A 26,981-nucleotide genomic window follows, 5' to 3' on the forward strand; every position below is an offset into this window, starting at 1 on the left:
TTTTCTTTACTTAGGTTTCTTTTTCAAAAAATGGGTAAACCCACTATGTTTCCTTTGAAGAATACGAACATTTTCAACCAATGAAAATGCTTAACCAATCTGCTCTACCTTTTAAGAAAAGATCAAAAAACATGACCAATGCAAAAAAAAATGGAAGAAAAAAAGAGTATCAGAGAAATAGAAAAACATGTAAAAAATGTACAAAAGCCAAGGAAGATGCTTTGAGGTTCAAAGCATTAAAGCACAAAGAGGTATAGCATTGAAATAATAACAAAAACTGGCTGTTGATTGTTGTGTGTTTTTTAAAGGTTTCTTTTTAAACAGCAGAATAAAAAGATTCTTGATTATATGGATTATCTTCTCTTTTTTCTCATATCAAAGGTATTCCATACAAAAGATGCCAAAAATTGAATGTTGAGCATCAATGTTTCTGAAATATGTAAGACAAAAAGGCAACAAAAAGAAGGTAGTTTTGAAAAGTTAACTTCAAAATGTAAAAGAAGTGACTATAAAAAGCCAAGAAAAACACAGAAGACTTTAGATGGAGGTACAGAGACGGGCTGGATTGCAAGACCATAGGAGCCAACAGTCCTTTTAAAGAGAAGCAAATTACTGCATTGAGATTTAAAAGAAGAAAGAAAAAAAAAAGGCCAGGCTGCAGCAAAGACAAGACTTTGTCAAAAATACTAAAGCAACTGCAATGCTGGGTAAAAAGATGAGCAGAGAAAAAAGATTACTGTTAGCCTATTGAAAGACAGCAGACCAAGACTGTGTCAGAAGGGTGCAAACTGACGTAGCGGAGGCAACATACCATCTTCATCGGTTCGAATCAACACGGACAAGCTCTCAGGGCCAGGGCCGACATCTGTATGGGCCGTCACAGTGATCCGGTATTCAGTCCATTTTTCCAGTTGTTCCAAAAGGTATTTGGTAGTGTCCGAAGGAATTCCCAAAATCTCGTGAGGCTTGTCATCTTCCCCATCCACTGCAGTATACTTGATGGAGTATTCAGTGATAATGCCATTCTGTTTTTCCACTGGTGGAGGTTGCCAACTTACCAAAATACTAGTGGAACTTGGGCTGGTACAACTAATGTCTTGAGGAGGAGCTGACGGCTCTTATTTTGGTAGTGAGTTAAAGGAGGATTTAAGTGAAAGGACAGGAGTGGTTGAAAAAGAAAATGATAAAACAAAAGAAAAGGCAAAAATAAATAAACGAACAATAAGGACAAAACAAAAATAAGGCTATGAAACTTAAATTCTAATGACAAATTATGTACCTTGGCTTAGTAATATGAATAAACCAAAAAAAATGAATTAATGACCAAAAATAATTGTTAAATAATGGGGTGGGGGGAATATGTGAAAATGAGACCTCAAGATAATGGAGCCTCAAATAAAATTACCTACCTGCGATATAAATTCCTCTTCTAAACCAATCCCTCAGTATCTCCCACCCCCGCTATACTGACTACGCAGCTTCAAAAAAGTTGCAAATAGTGCTAGCATTTACTTGAGGGTCTGATGGTGCTTCACAGATGTTGTTTCCAAGCTTTCCCTTCTATATTCTAGAATGAGGATGGTTTACATACAGTACTCATTTGCGAAAGTCTTCTTAAGTGTGAAAAGTTACAATAACTGCTAATGCCCTTCTACCAGTTCCAATTAAAAATAAGTAAGTCAACAACAAACCTAAGAGGGTTCACTCTATCTGAAAAACTGAGTTTGCCTGACCAGTTTTAATAATAATAAAAAAATGTTAACTTAACATTGATCGTAGCCCATACACAGTGAGCATGCAGAATCAATAAAGGATGAAAATGCAGAGTCCAAGGTTTACCTACCCGAGGGTAATGTCAGGCTTGTTGATTCTGACTGTAACTTGTACTTACCCTATGTCAGCTTTCAGCTTTTTAATTATAACTCTTCTTGAGACACCATTGCTAGTGAAGAATTAGACCCCACCAGCAAAATTTGGTAAAATCAATAATAATCATTTATCCCTTACAAAATGTCAATAACACAGTCATTAAAAAGAACTGTTTTTTTCAAACCCAAGTATCAACTGGAAAAGATATAACTTATGTGCAAAATTTCTTTCATTTTGTACATATTCATACAACATAGGGTTTATATTAGAGTTAAAAGATATACTTTCTTACTGCCCATTCTAAATTAAACTAGTCACTTTCTGAGCAATTATTTTCCATCAAATTAACCAAACATTATGATTTAAAAAAATTAAAAACCAATAAAAGACAGCACAATTACTACTATTATTTAAAACTTAATAACGTATGTTCCTAAAGAAGAACAAACAAGTGGGCAAAGATAATACAAATCCATATACACACACATATATTTTTAAAGTAATGTATATGGTACAGTGAATAAAGCAATCCTATGTTTTATATTTGAATGTGTAGTTTGGGGATTTCCCTAGACTTTGTAAGTCTTAATATTATGGAGTGCCAGGTGTATCCAATTGTTCAGGGGATTATCAGTCTTTCTTAATTTACGTGCCTTGTGTTCATTATTACAGTCAATCAAAATAAAAGCTCTCTGTATTGACAAAAAAGGAATCCTCATAGGACAGCCTTGTAAATTTGGAGTAAGATTTGCAAAACCACTAGAATCTCATTTTTATTGATTCTGACTAGGGGTTCTTATACCTCAAATTATAAAACTATTTTATATGCATTATCATTATTCATAATAAATTGAGTTGTTCATGTAACAGCAAGGACTCATTTGTAATTCTTTTTAAAAAGCTGATTTGGTTTTCACTAGGGCTATCTTCAGACTTCCTATTTTGTGAGAATATATTAAACACCATTTGAAAATTTTACTTTAATAAAATAAGGAATAGATAAGCGTTTGATGTGCTTATAAAAAGTCTATTCAATTTGTATGTGCATGTTAAAAAGTGAGGTTTGTAAACCATGTGAAATACAGTATTGAAGCATGTAACACTTCTCTTAACCAAATGCTTGGTTTTAAGAAATTATTTTCTACAATACTGTTTATTAGCCTGCCTGGAATTCAAAGCAGACATACAGGGAATGTATTAATTTACATGCTTATGCCTTTAAATGAAAGAAAATTTTATGGGAATAAACGATAATCACTAACAGATTAAATAGGATCCTAATCATTTACATGTGAACAATCATGCTTTAAGAGGGAAAAATATACATTTTACTATCAAAAAACCCTGAAAGTTTTCAAGTTTCTATAGAAAATGAAATGGTGGAAAACTTGCTTATTTATATGGAAGGAAATTAATCTTTTCAAACATAAATATCAGGTTTGCTGATAGGTCTAAATATGAGGTCAACAGAGCATCTTCTTGACAAAATTCAATGTATTTCTATTATAGATATCTATTGTATAATTTGCTATGTCAAAAAGCAAAGACAAAATGTCATACAAAGAAATCTAAAATAACTCAACAAAACTCTTCAATTCAAGGTAAATAGTATTTTTATCAATGAATTGTAGACACTTACTAATAAAAAGCAATTAATAGTACTATAAGCCACCAAACTTTCCATCAAAAACGATCTCCTGTATAATACTTTATGCAAAACAATCTGCCCTGGGCACAATTAACCCCCATTGTGATAAACACAGCTATGCTTAAGGGTAACAGTTCCAAAAAGAAATTGAACGGGAGGAAACAAAATACAATTTAGAATTGCAAATATGTTTGCCATTATTCCATTGTTTCTAAATTTGTCCAGATACAGATTTTCTGTTAATGTTCCAAATTTCCACATGTACTACACACAGAGTTAATAAGAAACAAGTCATCAGAGCTGAGCTTTTCTTAGTAGAAACAACTACATGAAATAAGGACTTGTTTACAAAGCTAAAGCCTGTGTGCTTAAAAAAATAAAGTCTTTTTTTTTTGTCTTTTGCAGTCTCTCCCATTTGCCAAGCCCTCCTATGATTATTTTGCAGGGTTCTCAATGTGAATTTTGCTTTAAAGCCTTATAATTCATTAAACAGGGCTTGATCTAACTCCTTTCACCCACTTTTCACCCATGGAAGTCTACCACCTTCTTTAAAAGTCTTTCAATGTGGGAAAGTGGGATCTGTTATTTGGATCAAGTGTGAGACCAAAATAAGTCACAGTTACACTTTCATCTGTGAAGTGTGATGCATACTAACCTAGAGACTACTAACTATTAAGCATATTAGCAGGTTTGCTTGTTGGTGAAGGTGAAAGCCAGCAACATCTACCAGAGGAAATAAAAAAGCAGAAAGTAAGCAAAGAGAGACACCTACTTGACTGCATGGTTCTAGCTGATATTTCTGCAGTAGAAGCACCCAGGCCTTGAGGGGAGCGTGCAGCCAGACGGAAATAGTATAAGCTGTTTGGTTTCAGTCCTTGCAGCCTATATGATGTCCCTGGCTCAATGGTAATTCGTTGCTGGAAGCAATAAGAGAATGTGGTCATCTTCAGTAAGATTTGTGCAAATACTTTTTAATCACACTGTCTGGACTATCAGATGTCTATCATCAGGATTATAATCTCATCAAAATATCACCAAAGGAGTCAATAGTGAGTATTACCCAGGGCTATACTAAGGAAATTATATAATGAAAATACCAGTTTAAAAGGCAAGTTTCTACAAAGGTAACTGGAAGAAGGGAAGTCAGAGATCTTTTTAATGATGACACAGTTAGCCAAATACATCAGATAAGAGGAAGACTGAGAGGCCAACACCCATGAGTATGTTCTGCTCTTAAATGCGTGTATGTTGCTGTGACACAGATCACAACAGAAACTGACACCTGCCCCAGTAGTGGAATCTGCCCAACATGTGCATTTTTAATTGAACAGATGTTTACTCATCTCCCATGACCTTCTGAAATCTCAATTGGAGGCAAAGAAAATATGACCAGAAGAGGCAACAGTAACCAGTATACAATTTACAAGAGGTTGTTATAAAAGAGATTTGAAATTGCCCAGTTTTGATGGGATAAAAATCACGTTAGTTACTAAAGAAAGTTGAACAATTTATCGGAAACCACATTACTACCCTAGGTTGATCTAAAATAACTGAAAACTTTCCTTTCTTTGTGAATATAGAAACCCACAGCCAGAAAAAAATAAATAAATAAATTCACAAACTTTTGTGGACTTCTGAAATACGATTTCGTTAATCAAATGCCACTGTTAATCAAATGCCATCCTGGCTAACACAGTGAAATCCCGTCTCTATTAAAAAACAAAAAATTAGCCAGGTGTGGTGGTGGGTGCCTATAGTCCCAGCTACTGGGGAGGCTGAGACAGGAGAATGGCGTGAACCCAGGAGGTGGAGCTTGCAGTGAGCACAGATTGCACTCCAGCCTGGACGAGAGGAGCCAGACTCCATCTCAAAAAAAAAAAAAAAAAAAAAAAAAAAGAAGAAGAAGAAGAAGAACTCAAATATAAAACTAGAGAAACCATCACTAGGGTATTCTGGCTTACAAATACAAAAGTTTTCAGAAATTTCAGATCCACCAAATAAGAAATAAAGGAATTCCCTCAATAAGCAATTGTAGAGCGTAGTAGGTGAGCCAACATTCAAGCATCACAATTCTCCTTTACTCTTTGTATGTATGTGTGTAGGTGTGTATGTATGCATGTATTTTAGTTTGGTGGCGGTAATGAAGGTTTAAAATAATTCAAAGCTGATTTAAGCCTTATCGAAAACACCAATTGCTCAAGTTGTATCCTGAACACTTTAAGTCATACCTGCATTTCAAGTATATAACTTTTTAAGTGTTTTTTTTTTTTATTGGCTTTGTTAGCTAAATCTAAATTTATATTGGCTTTGTTAGCTATATCTAAAAGCACTGCATTTAAAACCTATTCTTTTGAGATTCTGCTCAATTCAGATGGAACAAAATAGTTTACAAGAACATATTAATTTATTACAGTATCCAAAATTATGTACTACAAGTGAATTGATAGTAGTTCATTTAGTATGTGAGTTTTTTAAAGATATTCTTTATTAGAACTCAGGGACTGTTTCGCTTCATGAAGATTTTTTTTTCAGATAAAAAATGCTAAGAGGCATAATAAAATGAATATATGAGTGGAGTTCTCAAATATAGTCCCATTAACCCCTTTTGTCCTAATGTGCCCCATTGGATTTCACAATAATAAAAGAAACATATTTATTACTATTATGTATTCTCATTTTGAAAATGTTAGATGTATCTTAATATCGATTTCTATAATGTATTCAAGCTGCACTCAAGAAGCAGTAGACCCTAATCATTAACAACACAGATTCTGGAACTTGATTGCCTAGACTCAAATCCCAGCTCTGCCATCCACTAGTGTGAGACTTCGAGCAAATTATTTAACTTTTTTTCCATGCCTCCATTTTATTATATGTGAAATAGATTAATAAGAAAGGCTAGCTCCAGTGCTACTATAAAAATTAGATGCATTAGAACAGTGCTATTAATGAGTTAATTATATTGGTTTTCATTTCTCTTTTCAATGACAGATCAACAATTGCCATGCCTTCTACAATCTGTTATTTTATTTACACAGCATACTCAAATGTTATATACACTCACCTTCATACCAAATACTTTATAGCAAACAAATTAACATTTGCTTTGGGAAATCTTCATAGCAAGATTCATCTAGCCAAGGACTAGTTCATCTAGCCAAGGACTTTCATTAACATATAGAGCTAATGTAGTCACCTGTCCCCACAGTGACTTAAATACTTTCATGTAGAAGAGAAAGACAGTCGCCAAGTCTCACTGAGTATTTATTCTTCTATAACCTGATACATCTATGGAACTTGGAGCTCTGTCAGAAGCACATTCCAATAGGAGCAAGAATTATTTTGTTTTGTTTTTCCCCAAAGCCTCCAAATAACCACTCTGCTGTTTTTGTTGCTGTTGTTTTGGATGGGGGTGGGGGGGGTGGGGTCAAGTTCCTCTTTTAAGTAGTAAATCTTTTCCATCAAGGTCCTCAATAGCTATTTGACAAAGAATGTGGGCAAATATACAAAAATAAAGAAGTGACCCAACGTAAGGAATATTCCCAGGGTGAGAAGCACTATAGTCTTACCTCCTCTCCATGCTCCCCATCTTTGTAGACCAGCTCATAGTTGGCAATGGTATCTGAGCGTGGAGGTGTCCAAGAGAGCAGAATACTTGTTTCAGACTCAGGTTCTGCTTTGAAGTTTAGTGGCTGCCCTGGTACTAAAAACAGGGAGGCAAAGTACTGAATTCACAATCACCACGAGTATTCACAAAGTTCTTTCAGTAGTGTAACTGTTTAAACCTTTTGAAATCTGTACACATGTACCAGCTTAGTGGAAAACAAGCTCCTTTCATTGTCCAAGTTAACCTCTTTGTACACAGGGAAAATACAATGTTATAAATCCTGCTCTGGAGTAGTAGAAAGTCTACACAAGATACAGTAGAACTAACAAGTATAAAGTATATTGGCCTCTGAATTCAATTTTAAGGAAAAAATTCTTTACTTCATGATATGGTTGTTAGTAATAAATAATATAATTTAAATAAAACACTTGAAACATTGCCAAAAGCATAAGTGCTAAATACCTAAAAGTATTGTTATTTACAACTGAGTAGGAACTTACTCTCTAGCACTCCATGTAACATTAAAAATTATTTCCAATTAAACTTATAAGATCCTACCTTTACTCCAATAACAAAACCTACAGGCAAACAGAATCACTTAGCATTTTGTCTTACCAGCCCATATTTTGAAAAAGAGGTGTAAAAAAGGAAAAACAAAACCAAACCAAACTCTATCACTTACAAATAATTACTTCTAATCTCTAAACTATGTTAAATTATTTAATACACTACACCCAATACAAACAAAATATCCCCCCTAGTGCTACGAAGCTGAACTACTACTAAAATTAAGAAGTTTATAGAATACTACTTATCAGAAATATGGTAACTTAAAGAGATCATCTATAATTCTGTTAGCTACGTAATCTATTTGATAGACAGTCTGGAAGAGCTATTTATCAGCTGTAATAAAGAACGGAAAGTCTATTTGATTTAAAACACCTTACTCAAATATACTAGAATAATTACTAACCTAAACGTCCTAGTCCACACCTGAGCCTATCAGTTCCCCTCTATCCCTTACACACAAGGCTGAGTCAGGGTGTCACTGGCACATCTAATAGTACATTGTTCTTGGCCACCGCCTGCTCGATTGGTAAGTGCCCATGCTTTCCCAATTGTAAAATATTTTGATCATTACCCTTGATATTATGGCATGTCTCAATGCGCTGTGGCTGAACATATGTTCACAGTCCCTCAGGTTTAAATGAGAATTCCACTTATATTTAAAGAAAAAAAGAAAACAATAATACTCCACAGCAGAGAAGTAAAAAAACATCTGAAGTGTGCTTTAAAACATCTAAAGTGGCAACTTCAGCAAAAACATTTTAAAACACATATAATACAGTGTAATTTGTAGTTGAAAAGAAGCCTTTGGAGAAAATGTATTGCTTTCCTTTTCTGTTATAGTTATGTCTCTGTAGTATGGCTTTTAAAAATGCCCTCTGTTAAAGCAGTCTTCAAGAATGATTTGTAGAATCCCTAATGATAATTTTATTCCTCTGGTAAGTCAGCCTGTGTGTGTGTGTGTGTGTGTACAGGAATACATGTTCGGACTGATGCTTAAGGTCACAAATAATCAGTGCTTCCTATTTCTAGTTGCCTTCATCATCTTTTCTCTCTCTCTTTTTAAAAATCACAGGCCTTGAGAGTCTCATTGATTTGATGCCTCTGGGAACTTACTTTCTAAACAGAGTATCATATTTTTTCCCCAGTACCTGCCCAGTGGGTGACCTAACACAATCATTTAGATTGAAAGGCAAAAGAATATAAAACATTGAGAAGCAAGAGGCAGAGGGACAGAGGGGAACAAAACACAAATAGGCAAATTGCAAAGCAAATGGAAAATGCATTATTTCTAAAAGGGAAATACTGAAAGCACTGGCAGGAGCAACAATGGAAACAAGAGTGATTAGATAGATGGGAAAATTATGATAGGATCTAATATTCACATGATGAAAGGGTTTCTCAGGCTAAAAGTGCACACACATGCCTATGTATGCAGTCACGGATTTTTTCCTAGTTTTATTTGCTTCTTTCTTTCTCCCGATTTCCTGGGAAACAAGAAAGTCTGTGCTAGGTCCTGACTCAAACCAAACTGGAGTACAGTATGGTCAAGAATTAGAAAGACAGAAAACATTGAAGGGCTACTCTCAGGATAATAATTGCTTGTTATGCATTTCCTCCCTGCCTAATGCTAATAATAAATTGACATTGATTGAAAACATCTTGGAAACCTAATTAACTTTTTCTTACTTAAACTGTTTACTTTTTGCTTTTAATTTGTCTTGAGGAAATTCCCAGTTGGTCTCAATATTTCATTCTTGTTTAGTGACACAAGCTTCGTCTGATCATGTAATTCTGTTTGTTTCTATTAAGAGCCCCTTCCCTCTAAATAATGACTTAAGTAGACACAACCACGTCTCAGAGAATACACTGTCCTTTTTATTCTTGCACAAAGCTAAGAGTTGGCTAGACAGCTTGATGCTAAGTGTCTTCATCTAACGTACAGGGGGTTCTCTCCTGTTCTTTCCTTATCCTTCTTTTGAAATGGTTCGGAGGGTAACTTCATGTATTAGATTTTAAACTTGTGGTACAGGCTTAGGCATGGTAACTCACATCTGTAATCCCAGCGCTTTGGGAAGCCAAGTTGGGAGGATGGCTTGAAGTCAGGGGTTCGAGACCAGTCTAGGCAACACAGCAAAACCCTGTCTCTACAAAATAGTAAAACTTAAAAAAATTAGTTGGGCATGGTTGAGCATGCCTGTAGTCCCAGCTGCTTGGGAGGCTGAGATTAGAGGATCACTTGAGCCCGGGAGGGTGAGGCTACAGTGAGCAATGGCTGAGCCACTGCAAACCACCCTGGATGACAGAGTGAGAACCTGTCTCTAAAATAAACAAATAAATAAATAATGTATAAAATAAACATGTGATGCGAACACAAATGCTTAGAAGTGTCAAGTAATTTAGAAGAGTGGGAAGGCCATATGGGGCCCGGGGCCCAGTGGAGCGTGCCCCCCACCTGAAGAGGAACCGCAGGCCATGCTCAGTGACAGCAGGCTGCTGCCTTGTGAAATGTGGGGCCACTCTTGTCCCAGCTTCAGATTTTCTTCACAGAATTTGATCATGAACCTTCCAGGTAAAACCTTTCCATTCTTAATTAATGAAAATTAATTGAATTTTAAAAGCACTGTATGGGGCAAAAATGTGTCTACAGGCTAGATTCAGCATATGGGCCAGGGTTCTAAACTAACCTTTCATGATCTCAGGCTCCAGACTCATCAATGGCTTAAGGGTTTACTACCCACACTTCCTCGGGAATGGAGGGTGTACCTAATAACACCACTTCCTCAGGGCATTTTATGATATTTGAACCCACCACCATGAAGCTGACGATGCAAAGGAATTTTTAAAAAAGGTATAAAATGAATGTATTTTTAAATTCCCAACATATTGGTCCTAATAAGCATAATATATGTATATAAGAAAACACTTTAGGGGCTACAGACTGTCATATTTGTTTTCTCTGTAACACTTGAGATACGGGAGTACTTTCATTATATGTCAATTGAATTTTTATACCAAATATTGTGTCTACAGAAGTCCCATTTCACATTACTATTAATGTTTTCTCTCTATACATGTTTATATTTATACATATGAATGTATAAATGTAAATATTTACCTACATTTTATTGACTTACTTAGTTAGTTTTGAGACAAGGTCTTACTGTATCACCCAGGCTGGAGTGCAATGGCACAATCATGGTTCACTACAGCTTTGACCTCCAAGTCTCATGTGCTCCTTCTGCCTCAGACCCCTGAGTAGCTGAGACTACAGGCATGTGCCATAATACCCGGCTAACTTTTTAATTTTTTTGTACAGACAAGGTCTCAATATGCTGCCCCAGGTTGTCTGAAGTTCCCGGGCTCAAGAAATCCTTCCACCTCGGCCACCCAAACCACTGAGAGTATGGGTGTGAGCCACTGTGCCTCGCCTTCTTATGCTCTTGTAATCATTACACACCACACTTTCTCACTGGTATCATTTTTTTACCTTCACTTACCAGTCCTTTGTCTATGTCTATCTTATTTTATTTTTATTTTATTCAAGAGCTTTTCTGTGTTGTAACATTTCCTTCGCTGATTAACTGAACATAAATTTTATAAGAAAATGTGAGATTCTGGGAAAATGATGGGCAAATAAAAACAACATATACAGACCTTCAAGCAGTTACTTCATATTCAAAGGAGAGAGATGATATTGACCATAAACCAAATTTACAATAGGACATGGAAAGCAGAAATAAACTAAGCAAAAATTTTTCTTTAATATTATATTTAAGAAGTCATTATATACTGTAAAGCTATGTCCTTCCTCTTGATTACTTATTTAATGTTCACAAGGAAATAGAAATATGAGCTATCAAGTCCCTAAAGTAAGATTATAATCCCACTGATACATATTAAGTACTTGAGTATTACTATAATTATACTCTATAACGTGCAAGCAGGCCGGGCACGGTGGCTCAAGCCTGTAATCCCAGCACTTTGGGAGGCCGAGGCGGGCGGATCACGAGGTCAGGAGATCGAGACCATCCTGGCTAACACAGTGAAACCCCGTCTCTACTAAAAAAATACAAAAAACTAGCCGGGCGAGGTGGCGGGCGCCTGTAGTCCCAGCTACTCGGGAGGCTGAGGCAGGAGAATGGCGTAAACCCGGGAGGCGGAGTTTGCAGTGAGCTGAGATCTGGCCACTGCACTCCAGCCTGGGTGACAGAGCGAGACTCCTTCTCAAAAAAAAAAAAAAAAAAAAAAAAAAAAAATATGTGAAAGCAACTCAAAGAAAAGGGATAAAAAAAGAGATTAACAAAAGAGAAACCTCCACATTATCTGAAATGCTGATATCTTAGAAGAAATTAATATTTGAATAAAATTTAGAGATTATCTCTAAAGAAAGGTTGACACATATTACACTACTAAACAACAGTTTCATCTTGCTATAGTATAAATATGAAATATGACCAAAGATACTAGAAAACCCATGATTGCTAAAATATCTAGTATTTTAATAAGGTACGTGTTTTAAAATGTGTGTATCTAGCATGTTGATAAATGATAATAACAATAAAACTGACAGCCAGAATTATAATGGTAGTAAAACAAAACAAAATTCTAAACAAAGAGTCTGATGCGTAAATGCCACAAATACATCATTGACAAAATAAGTACTTAATACACAAGCATCAGCACAAATCTTACTCTCAACAGTCATTAAATATAAATGAGAAAAAGTTAAATTTTATTATAGTTGTATTTATATCCAGTGCTCCTTTAATCATTGCTAAAACTATTCAGAAAAAGCATTTAAATTGGACTCATCATTTTGGTTATTAGAAAGCAGTCTTTTTCTAGTTTGCTTGTATAGGCCTGTTGACACACACTAATGAAATGATTTATAAAGTTCTGGAAACCTAAGAGACTTTGTCTCTAAATGTCATAGCTTATATTTTAACACTTTTGCAATGCCCAGAATTCGTAATAGCATTAACATCTCTAAAATGTTTAAAGTTGATACTAGTCATTAGCATTTGATAAATATATATATATAATTCTTTATCTTTTGAAGGCATATATCCATATAAGTCAGATGATTTTCAAGAATCTATTAAATGAATAGATGTAATTAAGAGGTCAGACATGCTTTCTAAAGAAAGTTCAGAAAAAAGACACATATTAGGATTTAAGATTAGCATGAACATCAAAGCAACATTTAATGCATTAGGTTTGAGATTTAACTTTTTTTATCAGAGTTTTATTTGCACTTCTTCTATAAAATATAGTTACCCTATGCTTTTGGTATAATTACCTTGATAAGAAAACTATAGGATGTTGTTTTTTCCTTCCTGAATGTGTTTTCTAATAATGAAAATATTTTTCTAGCTTAAATACTTCGCTTGTCAATGGCCATATATTTCCCATATTTTCAAGGTAAATTAGTTGCAAGTGACTTTGTAATGCCAGAAGTCAGAGCTATGGAGAACTGGGAAGACTGACCGGTATTTCAGAAAATAATCATCACAACGAAAGCCTTTTCATATTTAAAACCATTTAAAGATTACTCAACACAGTCAACTGTACTAATATTCACAATCAAGGAGAAAAACTCTCTCACTATAAAACAGACAGATCATATTCTCATTTTCTGTATTAACAGAAATATACAAATTTACATCAATCCTTCACTTATATCCATCTATGTGACCCATATTAGATAAAATCAAAAGTGAGACTTCTCTCTTAACCTCACTTTGATCCTAAATACTGTTCTTTTGGAATCCACTTTCAAATAAAAATAGGAATGTGAATGTCACAGAATTAAAGATAATAAAATTAAATGAGTACCTTTTAGACACAGAAGACATCAAAATGTACATATCTGTGTATTTGTAATTAAAATGTACGTCAATGCCTACATATTATTGATCACTAAATTTTCATAAGGTTGGAGGAGAAAAATTGCAGTGCAAATAATCGTATCCTTAAATTTTGTATTTCATAATGGTTATCGTCCTAAGAATTCTTTAGTCAGTAACAAGAAAAAAGAGCAGCTCAGCATAAATTACATCAGAACAAACATCACTGTTTTTGGCAGGTGTCCACTAATATCCACTGGCCTTTTTAATGAAGCCTATAGAACAGATCAAATCATTGTGCTATTTTGGAGGGTTTTTTTTAGCTTATTGATCTTGGCAGGCAGTCATTACATCACTAGATATCTTCTCAATCAACAGGTATTAAAAGTAAAACTATTATGGAAGATTCTTGGAAACTTCTTCATGTAAAAAAGTTAGTCAAACAGAGTGGGAACAACTATTCTAATATATCCATGTCCCATTCATCTAGATTTTCTGAGTTCTGTCACTAAATCAAATCAGAGCTTTTGAAAGTGGAGTCCCCAGCTCACAGTAACTCAGTTGCCCCTCTGATAATATTACCTTCACTGAGTTATGATTCAATGTCATATTCTGTCCACTGGTAATATAAAAAAATAAAGATATGGTCTGTCTACTTAAACATAGCTTCTATATTTTTCAATAAATTGCGACTGAAGGCATCAGTGTTTTTCATTTAGCATTCTAAATACAAGGATTCTCACAATTGTCAAAGATTCACATTTTGGTTGAATTAGGTTTACAAAAAAATTTTGTTTCTTAGATAATCTTCCTGCCATTAGAAAATAAAAATATGAAACACTACAGATTTCTATCTTTAAACTGGTGCTTATAAAACTTAGAGCCAAATTTAGCCAAATTTATTTAAATTTAGTTAAATTTCAGCCAAATTTAGTGCTTGAGTGTAAAGATCTTTCATAAAAAAGTTCTTCCTTCCACTTCTTTTAGATAAACTTAGTTTTTTTTTTTCATTTCTAAATGTTTTCATGTGCTTCTGCACTGGAATAATCTAAAAGCTACTTCAGTATTTTAGAAGTAAGCTATGTATAATTCTTAAATATACGAATAAATGAAACAATTGTGTTTTTCTCTCCTGCCTCTTTTCATTTATTGAATACCTAGGTGGGCATAAAAACACAAAAACTATCACATTAAGCATATTAGTAATTTAAAAGATAATGGTAGTTGATAATAATTTGGCTGTGTGTCCCCATCCAAATCTCATCTCAAACTGTAATCCTCATGTGTCAAAGAAGGGACCTGGTGGGAGGTGACTGAATGATGGGGTGGTTTCTCCTATGCTGCTGTTGTGATAGTGAGTGAGTTCTCACGAGATCTAATGGTTTTACAAGGGGCTCTTCCCGCTTTGTTCTTGTCCCTCCTGCCACCATGTGAAGAAGGTCCTTGCTTCCCCTTCATCTTCTGCCATGACTCTAAGTTTCCTGAGCTCTCCCCAGCCATGTGAAATTGTGAGTCAATTAAACCTCTTGCCTTTGTACTCAGTCTTGGGTATTTCTTTATAGCAGTAACTAGCACAGTAGTTAAAAGTATCCAGAATCCCTGGATTTAAATTCTGCTTTTCTACTTAGTAACCTTATGACCTAAGGCAAGTTTCTGAATCACTTTTTAACCTCTTTGATCTTCAATTTACTCATTGGCAAATGGAATAATTCCACATCTGCCTAATTGGTTTGTGAGAATAAACACATGCAAAGTTCATAGTATAGTGTCCTGCATATGTTAGCTACTATTATGATGATTACATATTAATAATTTAATGCTTTACATATTAAGTTACAGAATGTTTCTCTCCATTATCTAATCTATATCCTATTATGAATTTTATTGCATCCCACAAAAATCCATATATTGACATCCTAATCCATAGTACCTCAGAGAATAACCTTATTTCAATATAGGATCTTACCCATGGAATTAGTTAAGACGAGGCCATAAGAGTCGCCCCAAGTCCATTATGACTGGTGTACTAGTAAAAAGGGAAATTTGGGCACAGGAATGCTTACGGAAAGAACATAATGTAAAGATGAAGGTAGTGACCAGATGATGCTTCTGCATGCCATGGTACTGCAAAGATTGCCAGCAAACCAACCAACAGAAGTTAGGGCAGCAGCATGAAGTATATTTTCCCTCACAGCCTTCACAAGGAACCAATCCTGCCAACACCTCGATCTCAGACTCCTAGGCCCCAGAACTGTGAGACAATAGATTCCCGTTGTTTAAACCACCTAGTATGTGGTTCTTTTTTACAGGAGCACTAGAAAACAAATAGAACCGCTACACTCTATAAGGTGGTTATTATTATAGACCAGAAAACTGAAGTTCAGAGAGAGATGAAATAAATCACTTAAGGTGACAGCTAATAAATGAAAGCTTGGGATTCAAACCCTGATTATGTTACTCCAAGACCAAGGATTGAAAAAATATCACCGCTGTGAAATTTAAAAAGCTGAAAGTGGAATGTAAGTCCCCATATAATTTCTTATAATTTTTTAATAGTTATGTAGCTGCTAAAACAGTGTAACAAAAAGCAATCTCATAATAGTTGACCACTTTTAGTCAAGAAAAAGCAGAACAAGATATACAGATGTCTACATTTTCCAATGAGAAGTTTTTTTGATAAGAACAGCCTACAGTATTTTTTTCTGCATATTACTACAGCAAATAAATACAGAAGTACTGCAAATGGCACACAGAGAAGATATATGGATAGTTTTTAATACAACTGTGGTGAAACATATTTTTATAGCTGGCTTTCCTACAATGTCGTAAAGAGTAAATCCATGAACAAGCCAATGAGAACCAAATAATGATATGAAAATAAAGCCAGACAAACTATTAATATAAATGCGCTCTGAGATTCCTAGAAGCAAGGACAAATAGTTAAGCATACTTCATATAAAGACCATGACATGAAAACAAGTCAGTGATTCACAGGTATCAGTGAAATAGATGATAGATACATTATCTAGTACAGCATCTGAGAAAATTTATTAATTACCAGAATTAGCAGTGAGTCACATCTACAGATTATACTGTCTCCAATAATATGATAATTATGTCAATTTCAGAACAAGACAACAGCATGCTGCCAAAACATTCATAGATTAATGCAGGTTTAAAAGATGTCAACTCAATAAGGAGTCAAAGAAGTAGCTCTCAGATGCTCAAGAACAAACATTTGTTTGTTTGTTTGTTTTGCGATGGAGTCTTGCTCTGTCACCCAGGCTAGAGCATACTGGTACAATTTTAGCTCCTTGCGAACTTGCAAACTCCACCTCCCAGGTTCAAGTGATTCTCCTGCCTCAGTCTCCCGAGTAGCAGGAATTACAGGCGCCTGCTACCATGCCCAGCTAACTTTTGTATTTTTAATATAGATGAGGTTTTGCCATGTTGGCCAGGCTGGTCTCGAAGTCCTGACCTCAAGTGATCCACCCACTTCGGCCTCCCAAAAGTGTTGGGATTACAGGCGTGAGCTACTGCGCCTGGCTCAAGAATAAACCTTACAAGACGTCTCTTATTTTATATTAGCCCAAAGTAAAACTGATGACATTGAATTAAAGACCAAAGAGGTTTGATATCCTCTTAGGAAAATAAAACCACTGGGAGGACCAAGTATTCCTTCACAAAATAGTTTAATGTCTGCTGTAGCTCTTGGCAAAGTTAATGAATCAGGCCCCAAAGTTCTATCTGAGACCTCGGTAACTGTCTTTCTTTGTCCACTGAGGCCATACAAAGCAATACAGAAATTAAAGTCACTCAGAGAATATTTATTTTTAAGCCAGTAGCTTCTGGCAAATATAAGCTATTCAAATACCCAAGGCCCTGGAACAGTTTTATTTTTTAGCTTTGTTTTGAACCATCCAATCTTACACAAATTAAATACTCTTTTGAGACTACTCTACCATACTAGCTATTACAAAGAAGTGGAGTTTTCTATTCTCAAAACTGGGCATGGGGGAGACATTTTTCTGTCTCGTGCAGAGAAGTCTTCAAGTCATTCCCATACAAATTAAAAAGAAGGGGTGCTAAATGCATTGTTCTGCTCAAAATGATTAGTTTTTCAGATGTCCATGCTTATTCCTTTTCAGATATCTATCATCGCCTGCTTTGAAGCCCTAAATCTCAAACATCAAAATTTATACCATCTTTGTACTTTCTTTGTTTTGGTCCTTCTCCCCTCTCTGCACCACCCCTTCCCTCCTGCCCTACTTCCCATCCTGAACCAAACTTACCTCCTGTCTGAGTGATGACTTGTATGTCACCTGAAAGTGGACCATCTCCAATTGAGGTAAAAGCCAGGACTTTGACAGAATATGTTTTCTGGGGCACTAAGTTGCCAATAGTAGTGATTTGGCTGTCAGCTACATTGTGTTTCATCCAGTTGTTGACATGTTGAGTGGGATCCATTGTATAATAAACTCTATATCCTTGGATCTGTCCATTCGGCTCTTCAGGTTCCTTCCACTGTACCAAAATGGTGGTAGAACTCAACATTCGTGCCTGGACATCCCTTGGGGCACTGGATGGCGCTTGCTCTGAAGTCTGTGTCAGCACAGGTTCACTGGGAGGCCCCCGCCCAATGTTATTGACAGCAACAACCCTGAATTCATAATCCGAGTAGGGACTTAGTCCAGCGACACTGTAGCGTGTGGTCGCCACCCCATCAATTTCTTTGTAAGGTTCCTCAGAGTTTTTAGGTTTATGCTGAATTATGTAATAAGAAACAGGCTCAGGGTTCCCAGAGTCCCACGTCAGTGTGATGCTTGTAGCTGTGCTCTCGGTCACTACAGGAGTTCCTGGAGGTTTGGGTAAGGCTTGGATGGGGGAAGATAAAAGACAATGACTACCCATCACCCCTATAATGTTTCAAGAATCTATAAACTCTACTATGAAAATGACAGGATTATGTGTCTACTGAAGATTGAATTAAATGAAACTACAGCTAAGAGTAGTTTTCTGAGTGGCCAGGAAGTACAGTAAAACATACACAGGTGACACAAATACTGCTTCACTAGAAGGGCTTGATAGCATATTTTTAGGCTTGTATCCAAATCCTCTACTTATTAGCTAAGTGATCCTGCATGCATTCCTTAATCTCTCTTTGCTTTAGTTTCCGCATGTGAAAATGGGAAAAACATTATTATTTAAGCTATATTCTACAGCTGTATGTAACTGTATTTCATGGGTTTGCTGTGAAGATTCATGAGCCAATCCACTAAGATTCTTAGAATGTATCTGGAACTCACAAAAAACCTTAGTATTAGCTGCAGTTATTACTATTATTATACCAAAAGCTTGGCCAATTAGCCCCTTGCCCCAGTAAATAAACGGTAAAATTGAAATACCAATAAACATTGAAAAGAACCAAATGTGGAATACACTAAAAGGAAATTAAATTGCTATGAAAGAATAGCATCTATATTGTTGTAAGACATAGTACCATTACTAAAAATTTTCTTGTAAAAAAACTAACCCAAAATTACAAGGTGCAAAAGAATAGAAATTTCAAATCAATGTTTTATTCTTAATATTTAAAATTGCTGAAGGAACGAGAAATTAAGGCACATTCATGAACCACTTTTTAAGGTATTTTATTGTCATATTAATATGCATTCTATATTCCACATCAGAAACATCTGATGTAGCTACGTAAAAAATATTTGCAATAAAATCCACCTTTTTAGAGGTCTAATTGTTTCTTTTTGGCAGAAGAATACAAATCAAAATACCACTAATTAAAAATATAAACTGTCTGCCTTGCTGACCTCATATTCAAGTGCCTTATTCTAAACAATGATTCTGAAAGGCAGTGATATTAGGGTAGGAAGGGGCATTCTAATAGTTGACTCTTTAGAGAAATCCCAAAGGGTAACATTCATATAATCATCCCATTAGTGTCCCTGTTTCCTTGTTAACATAAAGGCAAAAAGTATAACAGCCCCTAGAATGGCAGCTGTTCAAGAGCAGCAAACTTGTACTTCTGACTTGCTGTAAAATTGTGAATGCCTAGAATGCTGCCTGGCACTCAGTAGGATTTGAATGAGAATTGTTCAACAGTTAACTGAATAAATGAGTCGGCACCTATTCTTCTCATTCTCTTCAACCTGTTCTTCTGTTTTGATTTATTTTAATTTGCCATTAAGATTCACCCTTATGTTTTATTTGTTTATTTTTGAGGTGGAAATCACAGGGAAGTGGCATGAGTCAGGAAAACAAAGACGAGAAGGTGAACAAAATATTAGTTGAAAGTGGCCCCTGCTTTTGAATTCTTAAAGGTCTTCAGCAAACCTTCAAATATTTAAAGCTGAAATGGTAATTATAAAAAAGGTGATTCAATATTTACACACTACTCAAAGAACTACAGAATGATAATATTTTGCCAAGGGAATTTACTGAAAATAATAATAAAATGAAATTTGTTTAAATATTCTGGCCTGGCATTTTTCAAGGCTCTATGTGATCCAGATTTCCCCTACATGTCTTTCTGAACTTTCAGGGCAAATACAAATATTGCTAATTAAAGTTGTGCTCACTGATATTTAGCTGACATTATCAGTTTCACTAAGTCACATTTATTGTACAGTACAGGTTTTATATCTGTAATGTACAGATAAATACATGTGTGCTTATTATGTTAAGGTTACACAACACAACATTATTTCACATGATTATAAATGTTGACAATGTGTACCTTTGTTCTCATGTCATTAGTTTTATATAGCACATATTTGATATATATGCTTGGTTAGAGATACGACACCAGTTATAACATGTGTATTGCATTTTCTAAGATCACATCTAAGAATGGCAGCTTTTTAAGAGTAGCAAACTCGTACTTCTCTGACTTGCTGCTAAATTCCGAATGCCTACAACGTTGCCTAGGAAAGGAAGATAATTTGTGTTCATTTTGCAATAGTTCTAGCCATTTGCAGAAAACTTAAGTTGCCCTATGTCTGATTCAATTCAATTCAATTCAATTTCTCAAATTCTATAAATACTGGGAAAAAAACAAACAAACTGGTATCCTCACATGCTTGTACTCTTTTTCTCTTTGCTTCAAAAATATTCATGTAATACGGTACTTGGGTGATAGTTAGTCTGCTTTCTAAAGGAAAGAATATTTCTTGAGCACTCATCTATGCAAGGTGAAAGATAAAACTAAAACAGAATATACTGCTACTTGCCTTTTGATTTTTAACAGTAGGGCCTGCCAAAAAGTTAAATCATCTATTATTAGACTATGTTGATTTCAACTTTCTTTTTCTTTTTCCTTTGTACTTAGAAATTTTAAGCATTTATTAATGCTCATATTGACTTTTCTTGGGGTTCTTATCAAGGTTTTGGTCTAGTATGTAGACTGTACACATCAGTCCCGCCATAATGGTTGACCATGTCTAAAATTCCTAGTTCTGTCTGGTTAGTGCCTGGGCCTCCATGAACTGTCTTTTAATATTTTGATGATTAGCTCTACATAGGCTGCCAGATACTTCCAAGAAAAAATTCACCTATCTAAGCGTATGCATCTTATATAATACCACAGATATTATTAGGTTATACACAGATTTAAAACTCTGAATAAAGAATTATTTTAGATTTTCAAGGATGGGCTTCCTAGAGGCATTAATCACTTGGCTTAACTGTACCCAGATCCTCAAAGCATGATCCATTGAGCATACCTTTGACAGTGATCTGTGCTATTGCTTCAATGACACCCAGTGTCGACATAGCAACACAGGTGTAATTTGCTGACTGTCTTACATCATTCAGTTCTAGCACATTTCTTCCTATTGGCATATCATCTTCAGGTGTCAGATCTTCTGCCCCCAACATCCACTTTACATAAGGCATTGGTGACCCCACGGCCACACAGGTGATATTAACGCTTCCACCTGGCATGATTTCATGATTAGTGGGTGGGATAGAGAATCTTGGTGGGACACGGCGAACTGGAACAAAACACAAGGGAAATGATAACATATACAAGGCAAGAAAAAGTGGATTATTAAACACATGACATGCACTGTACAGACACGATTCAACAATTGAAACATATTGTGGATTGTCCAAAAACAAAACATAAACTGTGGATAATACAGACCATACAAGTATGGTGTGTGTATACACAGAATTATTTAGTTTAGTCACTGATATCTTAGACACACTCATACAGAAGTTGATTCAGACCTACAAGGGCCCCACAAAAACTATCTACAAACTAACAATACACAAACATCATGCATAAGATAAACACAAAAACATATACATGCAGGCATATAACAATGATTCTATGCAGGCATGTATATGCAGAAAAGGGGGCTGGAAGGTCACCAGCATGTTTAAGTTGAGTATCAAAACCAACTTCAGTGCTGTGCACTTCCAGTTGATGTGAATGTAGGTGTGGGACCACACTGTCACATCCCAGCCCTGGAAAACATCACCTAGAGTACACTGAAAGTGCACTTTATGTTTTCAGATTCTGGTGGATGCAGCCTCAAGACCTCACACTAACACTGGAACAAACACAGAAATGTATATACATATTGATTTACAGTCACAGAAGAAGAAACAGGCTAACACCAGTAGAGATACTGGATTGGGTCATGCAAGGCATGCACAAGATGGAATCTCAAGGCCCGTGCTAAGGATATTGAAAGAATGGCTGGAATCCAAGACAGCAATGACAGCAGAAGTAGTAATGGGGCAATAGAAATAAACACGAAAGGGGGAGGTAAAGTATAATGATTGAAATAGAGAGATGTAGGGGATGATAGGGTTGAAAGTTGGTAGATTAGGCTCAAGTTGTTAAAGGTAAAGATTTCAAATTCAGAAAAAGAGATGGCTGTTTCACGTACAGGATTCCATTCAATTCATATCTAAGGTAAAACAACATAAATGACAACAAAATATTTTAAAAGGCTTTTTATGCCCACATTCAAATTGAGAGACGTTGGGAAAACATACAGCGGGACATGACATTAAGAGAAGATATCATATTAAAGCAACATAACACAGAAAAATTACCAAGCAATTACAGTTCAGTGTTCCTGCTTCAGATAATCTGCAGGTTTATGTGTGTTTAAGTAAATGTGTTTTGGATGTGATACAAGGAGAAGGTGAGAGAGAAATTGGTTTCATCTAGGGCTTTTACTGGCAAAACGTCATATGGTAAGAATTTGAGCTCTAGAGGGTAATCTTTAGGAGCATACCTTAAATACATTTAATGAAGTGATTTTAAAAATTATACATAAACTGATAAATAACCTCATAACCCCAAGAAGAAGATAAGTAATTCTGTCTGAAAACTTTTTGGCTGCACTTAAGGTTGAGATAAACCTCCGCTGATTTGAGATGGCTCACTGCAATGGCCTCATGGGTGAATGACAGTCATGGGAGAAGAAGAGAAAGCTAAGCATGCCTCCTGCAGCCAATTCACAGAAGTTACACAAAGCAAGCAGGAGCCAGTGTAGACTCTGAGGTATCAAAGAACATATCAAGAAAAACGGAGGAGAGTTTAGTCTTCATGCTTGAGATTAGGGGAGAAACTAGAAAAAGTCATTCTATGGACAGCAGGCATCCTTATAAGACAGAAATTAAAGGCGGGATGGGAGACGGGGAGAGTGGAGCAGGAAGGAAAGCAGGAACACTGACCAAGTTAACTGGACCTTAGAGAGTTAAGTGTTACCAGTTACCATGCACCCAGGTACATTCTCTCCCATCATGCACCACAGTTAGATACCACCAGCAAGCACCAGAAGCCATGGCCAGGGCATTCTCTGCTAAAACATACCATTAACCAAAAGAAGAACACAATGCAGCTACATTCATTTCATTTGTATTCTTTGTTATTGGTTTAATTAATAGTTTTGTAAGGTGGGTAAAAAGTAAAAAACACACCAACCTTCTCGCAGCTCTGAGGGATGTAGGGGGTTTGATGCAGAACACAATGAAATGAGGAAAGGAGAAAAACAAGGGAAACACAGAGAGAGTAAAAAGGCCATATCAAGGCTTTCAACTGCTACTTGAACATCTTTATTCGCTCTAGTTCATCCTTTCTACCTCAGCTGGAAAAGTTAGCAATATCTCACAGACTACCACGCTATTAGAAACAATAGCTAGCATCATTTTGAAATTTTCCATGGAAGAAGGTACACATGCCTCATGCAGCAAGGGAGGTCACTATTGTGGAAAAAGGATCAAGGGACTTTCAAAGAATTTAGAGAAGAAACGGCTTTCTTCATATTTCCCCACCCCAGACTCCATAAAAAGAAAGGAGAGAAAAACATCCCCAGGGAAACAAAATTACCTCTAACAAAAATTTCAAAATCAAGCTAGGTATTTTCTTAAGGGAACCCATCCTATTGTAACTTAAAGCCCTCTTAGTCTTTAATTTAATCCCACCCCCACCCACGCCTTCGTGGTTATTCACAGATACATAGAACAAGAATAAGAACACTTCCACTAGACAAGAAAACTACAGGAACTAGCTTTGAGAACTCTCAGGAAGTGGAAGTACTTCATTCTAGTTGAGTGGAAAGGTATAGCCATTCAGAAGCTCAAAATATAATCACTTCTATTACTTCATGAGAACATAGGAATGTATCCTTATAATTCATTCTTGTCTCAACGACAACTCACATTGCTATTTAAAATACAGTTTTCCATGGCAATCAAAACACTAAACATTTCGGTAAGTCTTAATAATTCAAAAAAGGTGTACGTATGTGCACATATATCAATACACATGTATATATATAATACTATGTGTTTATAATTAAGAAAGTATACAAAGAAAGAAATAAAACTGTGCTATTTGCATGTAGCATTTATAGAGTTAGCAGCTTTATCCTTACAGTTTCAGCAGCAGGGGTCATGAAGACATAAACACCTTTATGCTTGGAATTGCACAGAGAACTGATTAGTAGCACACCAAGCAATTATTTCAGGGGTTTAATAAGGAAACAGAAGAGAAACAACAGAAAAAAAAGAGAAAGAAAAAGAAGAAAACCTCAAACAAATGAAAAGCACAGTTCAATCAATGCAGTAAAAATAGAAACCAAGATGTAAAAATGCAAATATACTTACAAACTTCAAGCCTCAGGATAGGTTATACTCAAGAGTTGTCTTTTGGAGTTAAACAACATATTTTAAATTTTTAACTTTTCTATTTACTAACTTGTTTCCACTACTGTCACTATTACCAAATCAGCTTGTTAACGACTAATATAACGACACGGACCCTGCAGCGTCTCAACTCCCCCTGAGCCTGAATGAAGAAGCGATGCCAGGGTTATGTCATTCCTACCTCTGACATATAAATTGGCAGGAGCGGAATAGCGAGTGCCCGCGCTGTTGGTGGCAACACACTCATATTTTCCTTGGTCAGACTCTTCACTCTGCTCAATCTGAAGAGCTCCTGTATGGATATAAAATATATTGCCAAAGAGATGATCAGGGAAGGCTTTCTCAGTTCAGAAAGCTAAACCTCTTAACAATATGAAAAGCCCTGCAAAGCGAAGGTCCACTCAACGTCGATTCAATCTCTTGCTAAGTTGCACAGACAGAAAATGATGCGATGAGAAAAACATATAGAGATTATTTTTTTTTACATCATCAATGCTAGCATTAGAAAACAGTATCTCCTTTCCCAAGCAAGACTTCTAGTCATAATTAACACTCTGATTTCCTAGACTAATAAAATGAAGATGGGTGAGACTGCTTCAAGGAAGTATGGCTTTTAAATAAAACAAAAGATTAATTTTTGGTTTTGTTTTGTTTCATTTTGGTACCAAAAGTGGCGCAAAAGATAAGTACGCACAAAAAAAACCAGGCTGGGTTTTCAAGAAAGTCTTCTGCTGAAGAAAGCCAAAAATACGCAGCAAGCACAAAAAGGCTGCACAAAGCAAAAAATTAAAATTAGTCATTATAAATTATCAAAATATCACTTAAAGAAACAAAACTCCCTTAAGACATGCAGATTTTTAAGAAAAGAAAGACAGTTTTCCACGACTTACAATCATTTATTACATTTGCTGAAAAACAAAGAGCAGTTGAATTAGAAGATTTTTAAAAAGTTAAAAGGCATGGCCTGTGCCACAAGGAAGAGCCAACCAACCACTGCTTGAGGACCCTGAGATGGATCCCCTAAGACACCCATCAAAATCCACCAGTGGGATTAGCAGTGTGGTGTCACAAAACCCCAAGAAAAATACAAAACAAGAATTACAAAAGAAATGCACACTGAGTCAAAGTATGAAAAACCAGCAATACCACATACCACCAAGAATACTGAGCACCTTTTGTTTCCATAGCCTGAAGGACGGAAGATCCAAAAATCCGGAGACGAGTAATCCAAGAAAAAAAGAAGTGGGGAAAAAAGCATTGCTGTCAGATTATAGACGAGTGGGATCAGGTGGAAAGGGGAGTCATTCTTTGACTTTTAAGACATTAAGAGAAAAAAGAATTGAAGAACAAAAGCAAAAACCTTTTGAAAGATAAAGACAAAAAGCAGATGCTCCAGGGTGTCTTCTGCATGTCTGCCACTGTTCTCCAGACCACCTTGGCTTTGGTCCAGAACAAGAACAGCTAAGGAAGAAAAAAATGATCTTTTTTTTTCTCCGGTTGGACAAAAAAAAAGGAAAAAGAAGAAAAAAAAAAAAAAGGAAAAAGGAAAAAGGAAGAAGAAGAAAAGGAAAAAAAGAGGGACAGATGGTACGCTGTGACTGGTCTGTGGTCTAAAGACCTGGATATGCTTTCTTTGAAGCATATCACAACTTAAATAATCATTTTCATAAAGAAAGAAATGAACAAAACAAAGAGAGAAAGAAAAAGGAAAGGAAAGTTCACAATATGAGAGTCACTGATCATAACCAAACAGTACAAAGGAAAAAAAAAAAAAAAAGTTGATGGACATTATCGGAATGATACTGAAAACAGGACAAAGATGAGAGGGATGAAAGGACAGAAAGAATGAGTAAGATCATTCTGTGAACGTTAGTTCAGCACTCTTACCTCTTATTGGTGTACCACCTGGGTGGATAATATGAATGCAAATAAGATTAGAAAGAAGAAGCATTAGTACGAGAAGAAGGAGGCTAGGGCTGGGGAGAAGAATTAAATTAGATTTACAGAATTAAATAAGGTCTTAAAAGAAACTTGAATTACTATACTGGTAAAACAGGAATATATTAGATAGTATTATTAGATCATAAAAAACAAGTTGCATTATACCACAGAGGGTAAAGACTGCAATAGGCAGCATTGCCTTTCTCAGAGAAGCAACTGAGTTCTCAGGTCTGGGGTCATATAGGGTTAGAATTGTATCTTATATGCCTCATATCTCTTAAAAAACACTAGACAATATTTTTAAAGACATAGTTTAGGA

The 26,981-nt window shown here is 35.7% G+C and overlaps 1 protein-coding gene across 1 annotated transcript in view; it reads right to left on the bottom strand.

Annotated features, from left to right (window-relative positions):
• The window catches only part of PTPRD (protein tyrosine phosphatase receptor type D), a 339,878-nt gene that overhangs the window by 185,829 nt on the left and 127,068 nt on the right, over positions 1–26,981 (bottom strand). Inside the window, 8 exon segments of the mRNA XM_030919181.1 lie at positions 812–1,117; positions 4,290–4,434; positions 7,087–7,220; positions 17,833–18,414; positions 21,277–21,546; positions 23,499–23,510; positions 24,903–25,013; positions 26,609–26,626. Coding sequence (XP_030775041.1) covers positions 812–1,117; positions 4,290–4,434; positions 7,087–7,220; positions 17,833–18,414; positions 21,277–21,546; positions 23,499–23,510; positions 24,903–25,013; positions 26,609–26,626 — 1,578 coding nt within the window.

This window comes from Rhinopithecus roxellana, chromosome 16 (genome assembly GCF_007565055.1).
Source record: "Rhinopithecus roxellana isolate Shanxi Qingling chromosome 16, ASM756505v1, whole genome shotgun sequence".
Classification (NCBI taxonomy): domain Eukaryota; kingdom Metazoa; phylum Chordata; class Mammalia; order Primates; family Cercopithecidae; genus Rhinopithecus; species Rhinopithecus roxellana.